The sequence below is a fragment of the Psammomys obesus genome, unplaced genomic scaffold (assembly GCF_907164565.1).
Source record: "Psammomys obesus unplaced genomic scaffold, mPsaObe1.curated_primary_1811, whole genome shotgun sequence".
In the NCBI taxonomy this organism is placed as follows: domain Eukaryota; kingdom Metazoa; phylum Chordata; class Mammalia; order Rodentia; family Muridae; genus Psammomys; species Psammomys obesus.
In genome coordinates, this window is record NW_026586550.1 from 7,072,703 (window position 1) to 7,089,007 (window position 16,305).

The following is a 16,305-nucleotide window of genomic DNA, read 5'->3' on the forward strand; positions in this document are numbered from 1 at the left end:
AACTAACTAACTAACTAACTAACTAACTAACTAACTAACTAACTAACTGCTTTCTATCCCAAATGAGACAGGAGGATCAAAAAGTATGGATTAGGGCTGGAAAGGTACCTTAACAGTAAAGGGCTTCCAAAACAACTGGGTTCCATCCCAGCACCCACATGCAGTGCAGAACCCTCTGTAACTCCAGCTCCAGGAGTTTGATGTCCTCTTAATGGTCTGCACATACATTAGGCAAAATATCACCCATATACATAATAATTTTCTTAAAAAGCTGTGGACTTGCTTGGGTTGGTTCCGTAAACTGACTCTCATGAATAGAGCCATAGTTGAATATGCATGTCTGCTGTATACTTACATATTTCTTCTTTATAAGATAGCTGTATTTTTAGTTTAATTTCCCCCTGCCAGGACTAGGAATCAAACCTAGGACTTTATATAAACTAAACAAATATTTTACCACTGAGCTACACCCCAAGGTATTTTTAGTTTTGTGAGGAGACTGAACAAATTTATACTATTAATAGTATAAGTTTCTTAATTCTCTACATCTTTGTCTTATTCTTTTAAATTATAGCTATTCTGACTCCAAGAAGATAAAATACAAACATGGTTTCATTTGCATTTTCCTGATAGCTTAGGCTACTGATCATTTTCTTATATATTTACTGTCCATTTGTACTTCTTTGATTGACTAGATTATATATGAGGAAGAGTATCAAAGGCCAGTGTTGACGGCAACATAAACTGAGATGGAATGTAGAGTCAGCAAAAGAAGCCAAAAAGCTGGTAGCTCCTGGCATCTCAGGGCCAGCAGTGTTTGTGACTGGCAAAAAGCTCGAAACTCTCTTCAACTGTTTAATGGCTGGAGCTGGTAGCTCCTAGCGCTGATCATAAAGGGAAAATAAAAGGGGAGGGAGCCAGGGCTGATGGCTTCTGGCTTAGGCTGCCAATAGAGAAAGAAAGGTGGGAAAACACATTCACACACATATACTTGGTGGATGAAGCAAAGGCAGGCTCCAACAACTCTTTATTATTTCTTGGTTTCTTTATACCTTTTACAGCAAAACTTTCTACGTCAGAAGATAAATTACTGCACAGCTATAAAAGCAATTATCACAGAAACAGACAGTCATTACATGGAGGGAAATACAGCAAGATTATTGATTACTCATGTTTAACTAAACATTTCTTTTTAAATGTTTTTATTTTTTAAATTTTTTACAGTTTATTCACTTTGTATCCCAGCTGTAGCCCCTCGCTTGTCCCCTCTCAATCCTGCCCTCCCTTCCTCCCCCTTCTCCTTCCATGTCCCTCCCCCAGTCCACTGATACAGTCCATCTGACCCTAGCCTATCAGGTCTCATCAGGACTGGCTGTACTGTCTAGCTCTGTGGCCTGGGAAGGCTGCTCCTCCCTCAGAGGGAAATGATCAAAGAGCCAGCCACTGAGTTCATGTCAGAGACAGCCTCTGTTCCCTTACTAGGGTACTCACTTGGGGACTGGGCTGCTATGGGCTACATTTGTGCAGGGGTTCTAAGTTATCTAAATGAATGGTCCTTGGTTGGAGTATCAGTCTCAGAAAAGACTCCGGGGCCCAGATTTTTTGGTTCCATCACTCTCCTTGTAGATCTCCTGTCCTCTCCAGGTCTTTCATCTCTCCCTTCTTTCATAAGATTCCCTGCACTCTGTCCAAAGTTTGGCTATGAGTCTCAGTATCTCCTTCGATACCCTGCTTTTCTTATCTATTACTTCATATACAAGTTCATTATAAGTTCAAAGCCATAGTTCTTCATGTCATAGGTTAACAAGGTTTAAGGTTAGCATGGCTTAAGGATTTACATGATAATTGTTTACATGTGTTTCCATTAAGGTTTACACCCAACTACACATTCTTTATCTATCTCTCTTAGCTCCACAAGTTCATTATAAGATCAAAGTAACATTTTTATCTGTCCTTTATTCTATAAGTTCATTATAAGTTCGGAGAAATAGTTTTTTTATTTCATAGGTTAGCAAGGTTTTACCAAGAAACAGGTAATACCTTATTTTTAAGGCCTTACATAGCTTAAATTAGTTATCATGGTACATACTGAGATCTGTGATCTCATCTCTGTACCGAACCTAGCATAAATGTTTTCCTAGATTGTAAATTTGCCTCAAGCCTGTTCTTTTTCCTAGCACAATGTATGTGCTTGTGACATACGAAGGTTCACAGAATTCCCTTATGCACCCTTTGCTATTCTATGGGGGGTAGGGTTAAAGTTACTTGAATCAAATCAAGAATTCTATAAGATCAATATCAGGAATTGCAAAATCAGCTAATCATCTAAACAGCATTATTTCATGAAAGTACATCTTTATATTGATACTATAAGGAATCTGCCCAAAAGAGTGGGTAAATACTCAGGAAACAAGAGGCAGTGAGGGTCTCTCTGCTATGCCATATATATGAAGGACACAGCAATGACAAACACGAAAAGGCATATCAGCACCAAGAAGCAATCTGGAGACAAAATCCCCAGGGGTCCATACTTCTTCAGGGCATACCCATCATCAGTTGTGCAAAAGAAAATGATGGGCCACTTCCAGGAAGCTCCCTTGCCTGCCACAGCCTTCTCCGAAGGGCCTCTGCCAGAAGAGTATTAAAGTCTAATTATTTTAGTGCCTATATTCTAAGCTTTTTTATGTGTGCTCATGTGTCTTTGGGTACACATACGTACAGTACATATATATGTGTGTGAAAAGGAGTATATAACCAGGAGATAAACCTCAGGTGTCAGTCCTCAGGAGCCACCTATTTGAGATGGAGACTCTCATTAGAACCTAGAGCTGTCTAGTAAGCTAGGCTGTCTGGCCAGTAAGCCTCGGGAATGAGCATGTGTCTGTGTCCCCCACACCCTGATGCTCCATCACTCAGATTACAAGCAAGAGTCATCAAGCTAGGCTTTTTAAATGTAGATATTAGTGTCTAAATTCAGGGCCTCACACTTGTAAGCAAGTATTTTACTGAGCTACCTCTCAGCTCATTCTTTCTATATATACAAACATGTATATATTTTCATATATATATTCTAGGTCTTAAATTCTGTCAGATTAATAGCTATAGCCTTTTTACTTTTATGTTTACTTTGCTCAACAGAAACCTTTTAGTTTCAAGAAATCCCATCTGTCAATTTGTATTATTTTTTGGACTATTTTGTCCTTTGCAGAGGTTGGAGAGACGGCTCAGTATCAAGAGCACTTGCTGCTCTTCCAAAGGACCTCATCAGCTGGGTTCCCAGTACCCACATGAGGTGGTTCAAAACCACCTGGACTCTAATTCTAGTTTAGACATTCTCTTCTGACTTTCGCATGGGTGTGGAACATGCAGGGACACACAAAAGCAGGAACTTATACATTCACAATAAACAAATTTTTATTCCCTCCTTCCCTCTCTCCATCTCTCTCTCTCTTTCTAATTATGTTTGTTGCTGGGCAGTGGTGACACATGCCCTGGGGAGGAAGGCAGGCAAGTTTTTGAGTTTGAGGCCGCCCTGGAGACAACTACAATATTTATATGATTTTAAATTCTTAGAAAAACCTTAGAAGTAACCAGAAAAGAAAACTGAGTTAATAGAGTTATATTATCTTACCATGAGTCAATGATAACTTGACAATAAAAAGTAGTAAAAGCAAAGAACTGGAAAAAAATTCCTTTTTTCTTTTAAAGAATTCCTGCAGGGGCTGGGGATATAGCTCTGTTGGTACAGCATATACCTAGCACACATGAAACCCTGGGTTCAATCCTCATCACCTTGTAAATAGGGCATGCTGGCACAGGCCTGTGACTCCAGCACCTGAGAAGTGAAGGCAGGAGGAACAGAAGCTCGAGATGATCCTTTGCTACAATCAATTCTTGGGTTTATAATAATCACACTGTACAGCAACTTACATTTAATGATACATCATAGTCACTCACAGAACTGCCAAAGTAAAAAGCAAATAAAAGCAAAAGCCCAAAACTCTTCAAGTACAGAATATCTTAAAGTTAACTGAAACAGTGATAGATTATAATTCAAACTTTAAACATTTGCCCTAAAGCACACATCAAGTATATAGCTCATCTGTACTAGTAATAAAAAAAAAGTTTTTGTTTTTGAAATAGATCTTTCTCAATAATGCAGTTCAGGCTGTCATAGAACTTGCTATGTAGGCTAGGCTGGCCTCAAACTCCCAGAGATCGATCTGCTTCTGCCTCCTTAGTGCTGGGATCAAAGGTTTGGATTACCACACCTGAAGGAGTCTGGTAATTGAAATGCTGTCTCCTGGCCTTGGCAGATGCAGGTCTTATCTAAACTCCATTTCTCAGAGACTGTCCTTGGCAGTCTCTGCAGGCGGGGCACTCTGAGCCTGAGAAGTAGATAGCAAGCTCCCTGCAACCTTGGGAACCAGACAGCAGACTTTGTGTAACCTTGAGTGAATTCTTGGATGCCTTGCCAGCAGGCGCAGATGTGTTGCTACTGGAAAACAAAAATTTGCTTGTACCCTTTGCTTTATAAGTGTTGTTTGCACGTTGAGTAAACTGAGACTTGATCAGGAATCTGTCTTGTCTCTATTCTTTGTGTCTCTGTCCCCCCATTTCCACTCCCTCTTTCAGGTGGACCCTGTTCGACTAGCCCGAAGGATGGGTCACACACCCATCTCTAGTAACAGAAATTTAAAATAAAATTAAGGTAATTGAAAAGAAACACACGATTGATGAACTTAAAACGTAATAATATAAGTATAGAGTAAATATACCCAATGAACTATTTCTATAGATAAAAATAAAACCAAACTTAGCACTTAGGTAAAAAAGAAAATGGTAAAAATATTTAAAACTCAAAATAAAAACAAAACAAAACAACCATAGAAAATTTTGGTAGCTGTTAGTTTGGATGTGAATGAAATGTTTCCTCCCCCTCCCCCAAACCAAAAGTTTTGAAGGTTTAGTCTACAGTTGTTGAGCCAATCACTTGAGGAGACTGGATTAAGAAAGGCTGTAGCCTAGACAACTGGACTGATCCACTCTACTACTTCTTCCTCCCAAGTCGGGGACAATAGGCACATGCTACCAAACCTTCCTCATGCTGACAGTTCAAATTACTTTGTAAGACAAGCCAGAGAACTTTGTTTCATTTTAACTACTCATCCATAGCCACACCAAAAAATTTTAGTTGCTCATAAATGTTCTAGTTCTGTTATTACCAATTCAGCACTCCCACTTTAATCACTCTTACTTTCTAACCTTCTTGGTTTACTCTATTACCATAGTATAGTTTTCTATATTACTGTAGTAAACTAAGTGGCTGGCTATATTACTAACCCCTTATCAATTACAGCCAATACAAACAATTTGTACTTCCTTTATCCAGTCAAAATCCAAAACAGTACTATGTGAATCTCTTATGCTGTTCCACTTCTATAATACCTGCCCAACTAACCCAACCCTTTATATGTGCAATTTTCTATACCAACACTTAGACTGCCAAGACCTGATGGAGGAAGTTTTATGGTCTATACTTAAAATGTAACCTTGACACTACCATTTCTTCAAGTTTTAGTTTCTATAGTTGGAGCTTTTTCAACTAGAATTATTTGACCTCCAACTTAAATCTCCAAATCAGAGGTTGGTACTTTTTTTAAGTATTCCAACAGAATTTAGTAGCCTAACTATGGTATTTATAATTATTTATTTGCTTATATTCTGTGTTTTTGTTTTGTTTTGTTTTTTAAGACAGGGTTTCTTTGTGTAGTCCTAACTATCCTGGACTCACTTTGTAGACCAAGCTAGTCTCACAGAGAACCACCTGCCTCCCAGTGTGCTGGGATTACAGGCATGTGGCACCAAGCCTGGCTTTACATTCTTAATTATATGCTCCTATAGTATAGAAGGCATCTGTCATTTTCATTTTTAGTATTTAGCAAAATTTAAAATATAAAGGAGGCACATATACTGGTTGATTCAAGGACAAACAGTAGGAAAGTAAGTCTTATACAGAACAATGAACTCTTAAAACATTATGTTAAGTGTGGCTGGAGAGCTAGCTCATTGGCTAAGAGCACTTTTTATGATGGTCCAGCCTGACTCCATTTTAAGGATGGAAGACATTTTGTTATAAGGTCAGAACAAGTTCATTTCTGTCTGCTGCAAAATTCAACTTGGCCATGCTTTAACCTGTTTCTGAAATTTGATATGCTTTTCATCCTATGGAGTTTGACTTACACCTTAAACATATCCTGATAAGTCATTCTGTCAAATAGTTTTGAAATATTCAGCCAAGTTCCTAACAAAACCAAAATTCCTTTAGAAATCTCCTAACCCATGAGAACACTCTAGTCTTGCAGTTTTGGGGGGGGCTATGTCAACCCCACCTTCTCCTGTGTTCAAACTCCCCTTTAGGAAGATAGTCCTGTCTGACAGAAAATAAAGCTTGTATAATTTGACCAAAGAATTTTAATAATGGTCTTCACTCTTCTTAGGTGGGATTAACAAAAGCAAAGATTCTTTGTTTGCTTGCTTGTTTTGTTTCCCATTTGATCATACCAAATTCAACTTACAGAAGCAGGAGCGGTGGGAATATGAATTAAGGCAAGAGTCAATACATAATTCATACTAATCAACACTCTAAGCATAATTTCAATTAGAATGTTGACTTTTTTGTATCAAAAAGTATATTTTAAAGTGCATATAATGTTCATCACTGTCTCAAAATAATGTCAGTATAGGAAATGTAAAAATACAGTTGCAGAGAGAGAAGTGCAAAAAACCTGATTCATTACCTGGAGATACTTCTTCTTTCTGTCTGACTGTGTGGTCTTTTGTGAACTTCACCCTCTGGTGAGCTCTAATACATGTCTTGCAGAGCCATTCGACACATTCCACACAAAACCCATTAGCTTCTGCATTGTCTTCACAGCTTGTACATATCTAACAATAAAAGAATCTGGTCACACAAACTGTTAAAAATAAATTAAAAGAATGAACTACCAACCAAATGGACTATCAGTTTTCTTATTCTAAGTTTAAATTAATAGTATGATTTTTATGCATATAAAATTAAGCCATTATTCATAAGAACTAAATTTTTAGACAGGTCTCACTGTAGCCCTGGCTAGCTTGAGACTTACTAGACCAGGCTGGCCTTCAACTCATAAGACACCCAACTGTCTCTGCTTCTAGGATAAAAATTTTGCAACATCAGATTAGACAAAGATTATTTAAACACATTTTCTCTTTATAGGAATATACTAGACATTGCAGGCACTAGGGAAATGATATATGTAAGAATCATTTCAAGCCATTAGAGAGATGGCTTTAGTGTTAAGAGCATATGCTGTTCTTACATTCTTACAGATGATCTGTGTTTGGTTCCCAGCACCCACATGGCCACTTACAACTATCTGTTACTCCAGTTTCAGGAGATCTGACATCTTCTTCTGGCTTCCGTGAGCACCAGGCATATATACATGGTGCATATATATTCATAGAGACAAACATTCATATATACAAAATAAAAATAAATAATACAACAAAAATAAATTAATTCTTTAAACAGATAGGAATTGGAGAAATGGCTCAGCAGTTACTGCTCTCATAAAGAACTCTTGGGTTCAGGTTCTGGCACCCAAATGGCACCTCATAGCCACTTGTAACCCCAAGCACAGTGATTCAATGCTCTCTTCTGGCCTCTGAAAACACCAGGCATGCTTTCGGTATTACTCTTATAAAGTAAAAATAAAGACTAAAATATTTTTTTAAATACATGTTTCTTCAAAGTTCAATACACTAGTCATTCCAAACATTAGGCTAGGTACTGAGCATACAATTATAAGGAAAAGTAAACATAGCCCTTATGGTGCTTACAATCCTCTTAAATGGATGTTATAAGTGCAAACTCAAGTTATCCCACTAATTAGCTAAATGGTTGTGCTAGATGGTTTTTGTCAACTTGATAGAAATCTAGACACATCTGAGGAGAAATATTTTTTAAGTTATTTTATTTTTATGTGTATGGTTATTTGCAAGTATATCTGTGCATGCATGCAGTGCCTATGGATCTAGAAGAGGATGTTTGATCCTCTGAACCTAGAGTTACAAACAGTTATGAGCCAGCATGTAGATACTAGAAACTGAACCCAAGTCTTCTGGAAGAGCAATCAGTGCTCTTAACCACTAAGCCATCTCTCGAGCCTGGGAAGAAATCTTAATTGAGAAAATGCTTCCATAAGATTTGGCTATAAAGGGGCTGGAGAGATAGTTCTGTGGTTGAGAATGCTGGCTGCTCTCCAGAGGACCTGGGTTCAGTTCCTGGCACCCACATGGCAAATTTAGGGCTGTCTGTGTTCTGGGGAATCCAGGTCTCTTCTGGCCTGCACACACATGTTACATTTTTATATATTTCCTTTATTGGCTCTTAATAAAAGTAATCATAACAATAATATGTCTTTTCCCATTTAATCTTAAGAATTCAGTAAAATATGAATCGTTATCCTCATTGTTTTTTTAAATTTTTTTTAGATTTACTTATCTATTAATTATACAGCATTCTGCCTACACATGTGTCTGCGCACCAGATCTCATAATAGATGGTTGTGAGCCACCATGTGGTTGCTGAGAATTGAACTTAGGACCTTTGGAAGAACAGCCAATGCTCTTAACCACTGAGCCATCTCTCCAGCCCCCATTTTCCTCATTGTAATGATGAGTTCTGTATCCTATTCAAGACCGATGTTGTAGTTAGGGTTTTCTATTGTTTTGGCCATGCAGGTGAGGTAGAAAAAAAGAGAGTGCGCTCGAGAGAGAAAAGAATTGGCCTGTAGACAGGTGTTAAGGATTAATGTGGGAGGGCCCAACTCACCACAGGCAATGAAATCTCTGGGTAGGTGTTTGGGGTTATATAATCAGGCCGAGCAAACCACGGGGAGCAAGCCAGTAAGCAGCACTCTTCCATGGCCTCTGATTCAGTTCCTGCCTCCAAGTTCCAACCTTGAGTTTCTATGACCTCCTTTGATAATGAAGTGTGGTATAGATTTTTAAGCTGAAGTAAACCCCTTCATTTCCAAGTTGGTCACGGTGTTTTACCAAGCAAACAGACACTCTAACTACAACAATGGTCTTGAACAGGATACAGAACTTATCATTAAAATGAGGGTAATATATATTTTACTGAGTTCTTAAGATTAAATGGGAAAGATATTATAATGAACACCTGTATTAAGAAGAGCCTATAAATAAAATATACAAAAAGTTGTCAGTACTTCTGATGGAGACATAGAAGAACGCTTTTCTTAAAAAAGAGACTTCATCAACAACAAGCTATGAAAGGTACTAGATGAAAAGCCTTCATCTAGTCAGAGGAACCAAGGGGAAGATTGGCAAGTGAAGGAGCTGGTGTCAAGGCAGGTATGGTCAGATCACATAAGGCCACATGACAATGGTGGTCTTTGTCTGAAAAAGATTAAGTAAGCAAGACATAGGAAGACTTATATTACTGCAATGCAAAGAACAGATTAGAAAAGTGCAAAGAGTTCTACATAAGGTAATTTGTATGAGGGTTAGTACAAGTGAAGATGAGAATAGAATGGAAGATTTAGGAAGTAAAGCAAACTTGGAGAATTCACTGGGCATGGGGGTAAAGAAGGAAGAGTACCTAGTACATACGTAATGTAGCTGGTGTAATGATGTAGACAATGGCAATACTCTTAAGTATCTTTATAGTTGGAAACAAAAATTAATGTAATTCAGAAGTTGCTGGATTTCCAAAAATCTAGTATTTCCAGGAACCAAAAATCTGTCTTTTTTTGGGGGTTACCCTCTTCCTCACACTGTTGATAAGAGCTTGCCAGTGCTAGTAATCACTTGTATCCACCACTCCTCTTTCTTTGCTTTCTCTATGCCAGTCTGGATCCTACCTGCCACTTGTCTCCTTCTGACTATGTAGGTTTTTGCTACATCTAGGGACATCCTTAAGTTCAACTACCAAGCCTATAAGAATGACACCTAAATTTCTAATCTTCCACTGTATGCTACAAAAAGGAAGGAAGGATGTCTAATATGCACTGCTCCAGATCTCTGGTAAATGAAACAAAATAACATGGAAAACAGGAGTGAGATGGGTAATACCTGTCATCCTGGGAGGAAAGCAAGAGGACAGTGAGTTCAAGACCACCCTAGGCTACATGGTAAGAGCTTATTGAAACAACAAAACAAACAAACAACAAAACAAAAGCAAACAAATAAACAAAAAAAAAGCAGCAAGGCAGGAAATAAGTGCCCTGACAAGCCTAGAAAAATGACCAATTCATATTGCAGTCTCCAGAATCAGTTTCTCTAACTTAGACCCCTAAACAGGCCAATGAGCCCAGGGTCTCCATGCCACACACTACACTTGAGGTAAACCCATAGCCAATTCCATTATTTAAAGCTGGTTTCACAAGGAGATAGTTTATTCCCTGCAGTAACCCCAATTTGGCCTTTGGGGAACAATGTGGATACTGTTGAAACAACAGAATTTTAATTAGTATCAACCATGTTTTTTTACAAGTAAAGTGAGCCCTAAATTCCTGTAGGTACACCTCAGAAACAAAAACCTGAAAATAAAAGAAGAAAAAAAAAGCACAGAAACTACTCACACATATAAATTCTTTTATATATATAAAATATATATAAAAAAAAATATATATTTTTTTCTTTTCTAACTGAATTTAGGTCTTTCCTAGATCTTCTGTTACAAAAGAACGGAGCTACCTGGAAAATATCAATGAGCCAAAACTCTTATGCACACAAATTTACTTTACTTGGCACATGCAAAAGAATTCAACTAAGCAGGGTAATGGAATACCACAGATTCTCCCTAGGGGTAAAGTATCTACATTTAGATTTAAGAGTGACAAAAAAAAAAAGATAGTATTGTACATCTAAATTCAGCACCTTGGACAACGCTATTAAATAAAGCTTTCAGAGCGGCACCATGAACATAATAAGACTTTCTTAAACATCTAAACTCTGGTGTGAGCGATAGTTCAGCATATAAAAGCTGTTTCTTTCTGACAATGCAAGCCCCATGACCTAAGATGATTCCCAGAATACATAAAAACAGAAGAAAACCAATTTCAGCAAGATATCCTGATCTTATTATTATTATAGCCATCAAGTGTACAGATACATGCACACACTAAAAATAATCTTTAAAATGTAGAAATCTTACTGAAGAAAAAACAATGTATTTCATTTGAACAATTACATAGTTTACCAAGGGAGGCTAGCATCGAGAGATGGCTCACTGGTTAAAAGCACACATGCAGCTCTTGCAAAGGACCTGGGTTAGGTTCTCAACACCCTTATGTGGTTCACTAATGTCTTTAACAGCAGCTCTAGGGGCTACAATGCCCTCTTTTGGCTTCCAAAGGCACTGCACACACATAGTAAGTATGTTTACCAGAAAAGAGATTAGCCAGGTGTGGTGGCTCATGCCTTTGATCCCAGCACTGGGGAGGCAGAGGCAGGTAAATCTCTGAATTCAAGGCCATCCTGGTCTACAAAGTGAGTCCAGTATAGCCAGGACCCTTGTTACACAGAGACACCCTTCTCCAAAAACTGAGGGTAGGGAGGGATTTTAGAGACTAATGTAACAATTTCAATACCCAGTGACTAGTACGGAGAAATTAAAATTACATAATACTAAATATAGCATAATGTTTCTCTCTAGCATATAGAAATACAATGATAAAATCAGAGGCTTCTACACTGGCTCTGTTTTATTCCTAAGCTCAACTATTCACTATCATTCATACACTTCAAAATGATCTGTATATTAATGCTCTAAAGTCTGGCTTTTACATAGACTCCTTCAGCATTTAAGCTGCTTCATCACAGGTGGTAAAGGCTTAAATTCATACTTACCTGATTAGACTTTTCTACTGTACTACTGGGAACTTCAGTGGTATCCTTCACAAAAAAGTTGTCTATGATGTGTCTCTCAGCACATTCTTGACTGCAAACTGGACATCGAATGACTCCAACTGGGAAAGACAAAATTGAATTTGAAGTTTAATATACTGAGACCATTACATCTCCTTTAAAGTCTAACTGAATGGGATTTTTGTTTGTAATCCTTCAAGCTCATATTTGCTTTCTAAATTCATAAGGAATTTTTGTGTGCACAATGTAGTGTATATATAAAATGCATACATACGCATTTCATGTATTAGATACACTAAATGTTATATAGGCCCTTTTAATTTTAATTGGCATGCCCAATTGTTTCTGCTTTTAATAATCAACAACTTTTCTATCAAAGCGAAGTACTCTGTGTTCTTAGGTCTTGACCATGAACCCAACATTACACTTTCTACAGAACAAGGAGCTCTGTATCTCTCGACCTACAGAATCACAATTTCTGGAAGAATTACAACCATCTCTGCTTAACGCCTTCTTAAGCTATTAAGAAACATTTTTTGGGGTTTTCCTTGAACAGATGCAAACTGTTTCTGAGGAAAAGTCCTCTCTCATTGATACATACAAAGCATGTATGATCTAATATAGACGAATTGAAAACTTCAACAAAGTTTTCAGAAGATACTCGTGATCTGAATGTAAAATGTCCCCTAAAGGCTTAGTTGGCAGCACTATTTCTGCAGGTTTTAGAAATTTTCGGGGGTAAGGGTTATTTACAGTAATAGGTCAGTGGATAAATGTCTTAAAGATCACATCGGATTCCCAATCCCTCCACTCCCTCCTGTACACATGCGGGGAACAGTCTTCTCTCAGCGCTCCTTGTGTCTCCACAGGCCCAGAAGCAATAGAGCAAAGGACTGAACTATCTGAAGCCATGATCCTAGCACTGCTTCTATCTGGTATTGTGTCACAGTAATGAGAAGTGACTGATACAAATATATTTTAAAAGTGAACTGCACAAAACAAGCACAAAGAAATCCAAAGGCCAATTTTATCTGTGTACATTCAAATAATAAAAATTAAAACAAACAAACAATCCTGGAGCTGGAGAGATGCTTCAACAGTTAACAGCAATAGCTCTTCTTCCAGGGAACATAGGTTCTATTCCCAGCACCTACATGGCAACTCACCACCATCTGTACACCCAGTTCAGGAGGATACAATGCTTTGTCTTGGGCTCAGTGGGCATTGCACATAAGTACAAGCAAGAGAGACACAAATTAAAAAGTCTTTTTAAAAAATCTATCTGAGAACTCAAATATGTGCGAATCTAAATCTGATCTTCAACACTGAGACAAAAATTTTAAATACATTTTACCACTTGGACCAACTATGCTCCTCCACAAAAGCCACAGATTGATTATCCAACAAAAGCTCTAATACCAGACATGAGAATCCCCTTTTTGAGTTATTGGTCAGGGGGATCCAAGAGACTCTCCAAACAATATATGTTATTGGTCTTGTGCTTGGTTGCCTTACAGAGACTGAAGGTCAAGTCCCTATTGCTGAAGATACCAATGCACTTCAGGCACAACACCAGGAAGAAATGAGCCGGATCTGACTTGAAAGCTGTCTCCCTGAGAGGGCTTTCTTTTTTTTTTTTTTTTTTTTTAATCTTTTCCATTGTTTGTTGGGGTAAAACTTATCCAGTTTTTCACATGAACCTTATTTTTTTAAATTTTTTATTTAACTTTTATTAATTACACTTTATTCATTTTGTATCCCCCCATAAGCCCCTCCTTCCTCCCCTCCCATTCCCACCCTCCCCCCCTTTCTGCATGCATGCCGCTCCCCAAGTCCACTGATAGGGGAGGTCCCTGAGAGGGCTTTCTTAGCACTGGCAGATGCTATCTAGGCGAACTTCCAAGGGAGAGAAACAACCAACAGTCTTAACTAGCTCTAAGGCCCATGAACCATGGTGACCAGCATAGCATGATAACCAACCATAAGACAGTCCTACCAACAGTGGTGTTCACCTTGACAGCCTCCATGGAAAAACATGTTTTAGCCATGTGAAGCTTGTCCTTGTGGTTGTATACAGCGTAAACTCATGAAAACTTTACTCATGACCTTTCTTAACTCTCAGAGTAACTGTCTGATGCTCTGATTAAAGTATGTTATTGCATATGATCCCCTTCCATCTGATCCTGGCCTATCAGGTCTCATCAGGACTGGCTGCATTGTCTTCCTCTGTGGGCTTGTAAAGTTGCTCCCCCCTCGGGGGAGGTAATTAAAGAGCCAGCCAGTGAGTTCATGTCAGAGATAGTCCCTGCTCCCATTACTAGTGAACCCACTTGGACACTGAGCTCCATGGGCTACATCTGTGCAGAGGTTATCTCCATGAATGGTACTTGGTTGGAGTATCAGTCTCAGAAAAGATCCCTGTGCCCAGATTTTTTTTCTCTCTCTCTCTCTCTTTGTGGAGTTCCTGTCCCCTCCAAGTCTTTCTATCTCTCCCTTCTTTCATAAGATTTCCTGCACTCTGCCCAAAGTTTGGCTGTGAGTCTCAGCATCTGCTTTGATATCCTGCAGGGTAGTCTTTCAGAAGCCCTCTGTAGTAGGCTCCTGTTCTGTTCCCTGTTTTCTCCCTCTTCTGATGTCCATCCTGTTTGCCTTTCTGAACGAGGATTGATCATCTTACCCAGGGTCGTCCTCCTTGCTTAGCTTCTTTAGGTGTACAGATTTTAGTATGATTATCCTACATTATATGTCTAATATCCACTCATAAGTGAATATATATATATACACACCATGTATGTCTTTCTGCTTCTGATATACCTCACTCAGAATGATCTTTTCTAGTTCCCACCATTTGCATGCAAATTTCATGATTTCCTTGTTTTTAGTTGCTAAGTAGTATTTCATTGTGTAAATGTACCACAACTTCTGAGAGCTAAACAGAGAATTCTCAATAGAGGAATATCGAAAGGCAGAAAAACACTTAAAAGAAATGTTCAACATCCTTAGCTACCAGGGAAATGCAAATCAAAACAACCCTGAGATTTCACCTTACACCCATCAGAATGGCTAAGATCGAAAACTCAATTGACAACACATGCTGGAGAGGATGTGGAGAAAAGGGAACCCTCCTCAATTGCTGGTGGGAATGTAAACTTGTACAACCACTTTGGAAATCAATCTGGCACTTTCTCAGACAGTCTGAAATAGTGCTACCTCAAGATCCAGCCATACCACTCCCAGGCATATATCCAAAAGATGCTCAAGTATACAACAAGGACATTTGCTCAACCATGTATGTAGCAGCCTTATTTGTAATAGCCAGAAGATGGAAACAACCCAGATGTCCCTCATTTGAAGAATGTCTTGGCTTTTAAATGTAAGATTAATGCAGAGTTTATGATTTTAGAATGGTGAACATTCTTTTACTCATTTCTATGACAGAAATGTAGATTTAAGCTCTAATTATAAGCATCAGATCAAGTGACATCAGGTGAATGATCAGAGATCAATTGTTCCTAGTCAAGACATAAATTCCAACATCTACGGAAAAAAAGTTAGTGTATAAAAAAATACAAATGAGTGATCTGTACTTTGTCCATTATACCATTAATGGCTTGCTACCACTACACACACACATACAAAATCACATGTCAGTGATGAGGATATGGTGAGAAATGTATATTGCTAGGCAAGTACATCATGGTGTTAACAACACAGGCTATATTTAGATAAACTAAGATGCTGATAAAATCACCATGAGCTGGGAGCAGTGGCACACACCTGTAATCCCAGTACTCAGGGAGGCAGGGGCTGGTGGACCTCTCTGAGTTTGAAACAAGCCTGATCTACAAGGCAAGGTCAGGATAGTCCAGGCTACAGAGAAACTGTCTTGAGAAATAACAACAACAAAAGCACTCTGATACATCTATTATCATCACTGTATTCCATCGGTCAAATGAATGAATTATATGGTTCCTATCTATCAAAAGACTCATGCCTGTCTATCAAAAGCATACTTAAACATTAAGATTATTACTTTATGTGTATGAGTACTTTGCCTGCATGTATGCATGTGCATCAAATGTGTAAAGTGCATGCAGAGACCAGAGGAGAATATCAAATCCTGTGGAATGCAGCTACAGATGATTGTGAGTTAACACATGGGTGCTAGAAACCGCAAGAGCAGTAAGTGCTCTTTGCTCCCATTCCTATGCTAGTTACTATTTTCTTAAGATTCTGGGGATTGAAACCAGGGCCTCAGATGTCATCCAAGTGTTCTGCTGCTGAGCTACACACCATTAGCCCAGAAACCTACTTTTAACTACACACACACACACACACACACACACACACACACACACACACACA

At 38.4% G+C, this 16,305-nt stretch overlaps 1 protein-coding gene across 1 annotated transcript in view; it reads right to left on the reverse strand.

Annotated features, from left to right (window-relative positions):
• Positions 1-16,305, reverse strand: part of Trim24 (tripartite motif containing 24) — a 113,804-nt gene that overhangs the window by 64,721 nt on the left and 32,778 nt on the right. Inside the window, exons 2-3 of the mRNA XM_055602037.1 lie at positions 11,923-12,041; positions 6,801-6,948 (exon numbers count right to left, since the gene is read on the reverse strand). Of these exons, the coding sequence (XP_055458012.1) occupies positions 6,801-6,948; positions 11,923-12,041 (267 nt within the window). The remainder of the gene's footprint in view (positions 1-6,800; positions 6,949-11,922; positions 12,042-16,305) is intronic.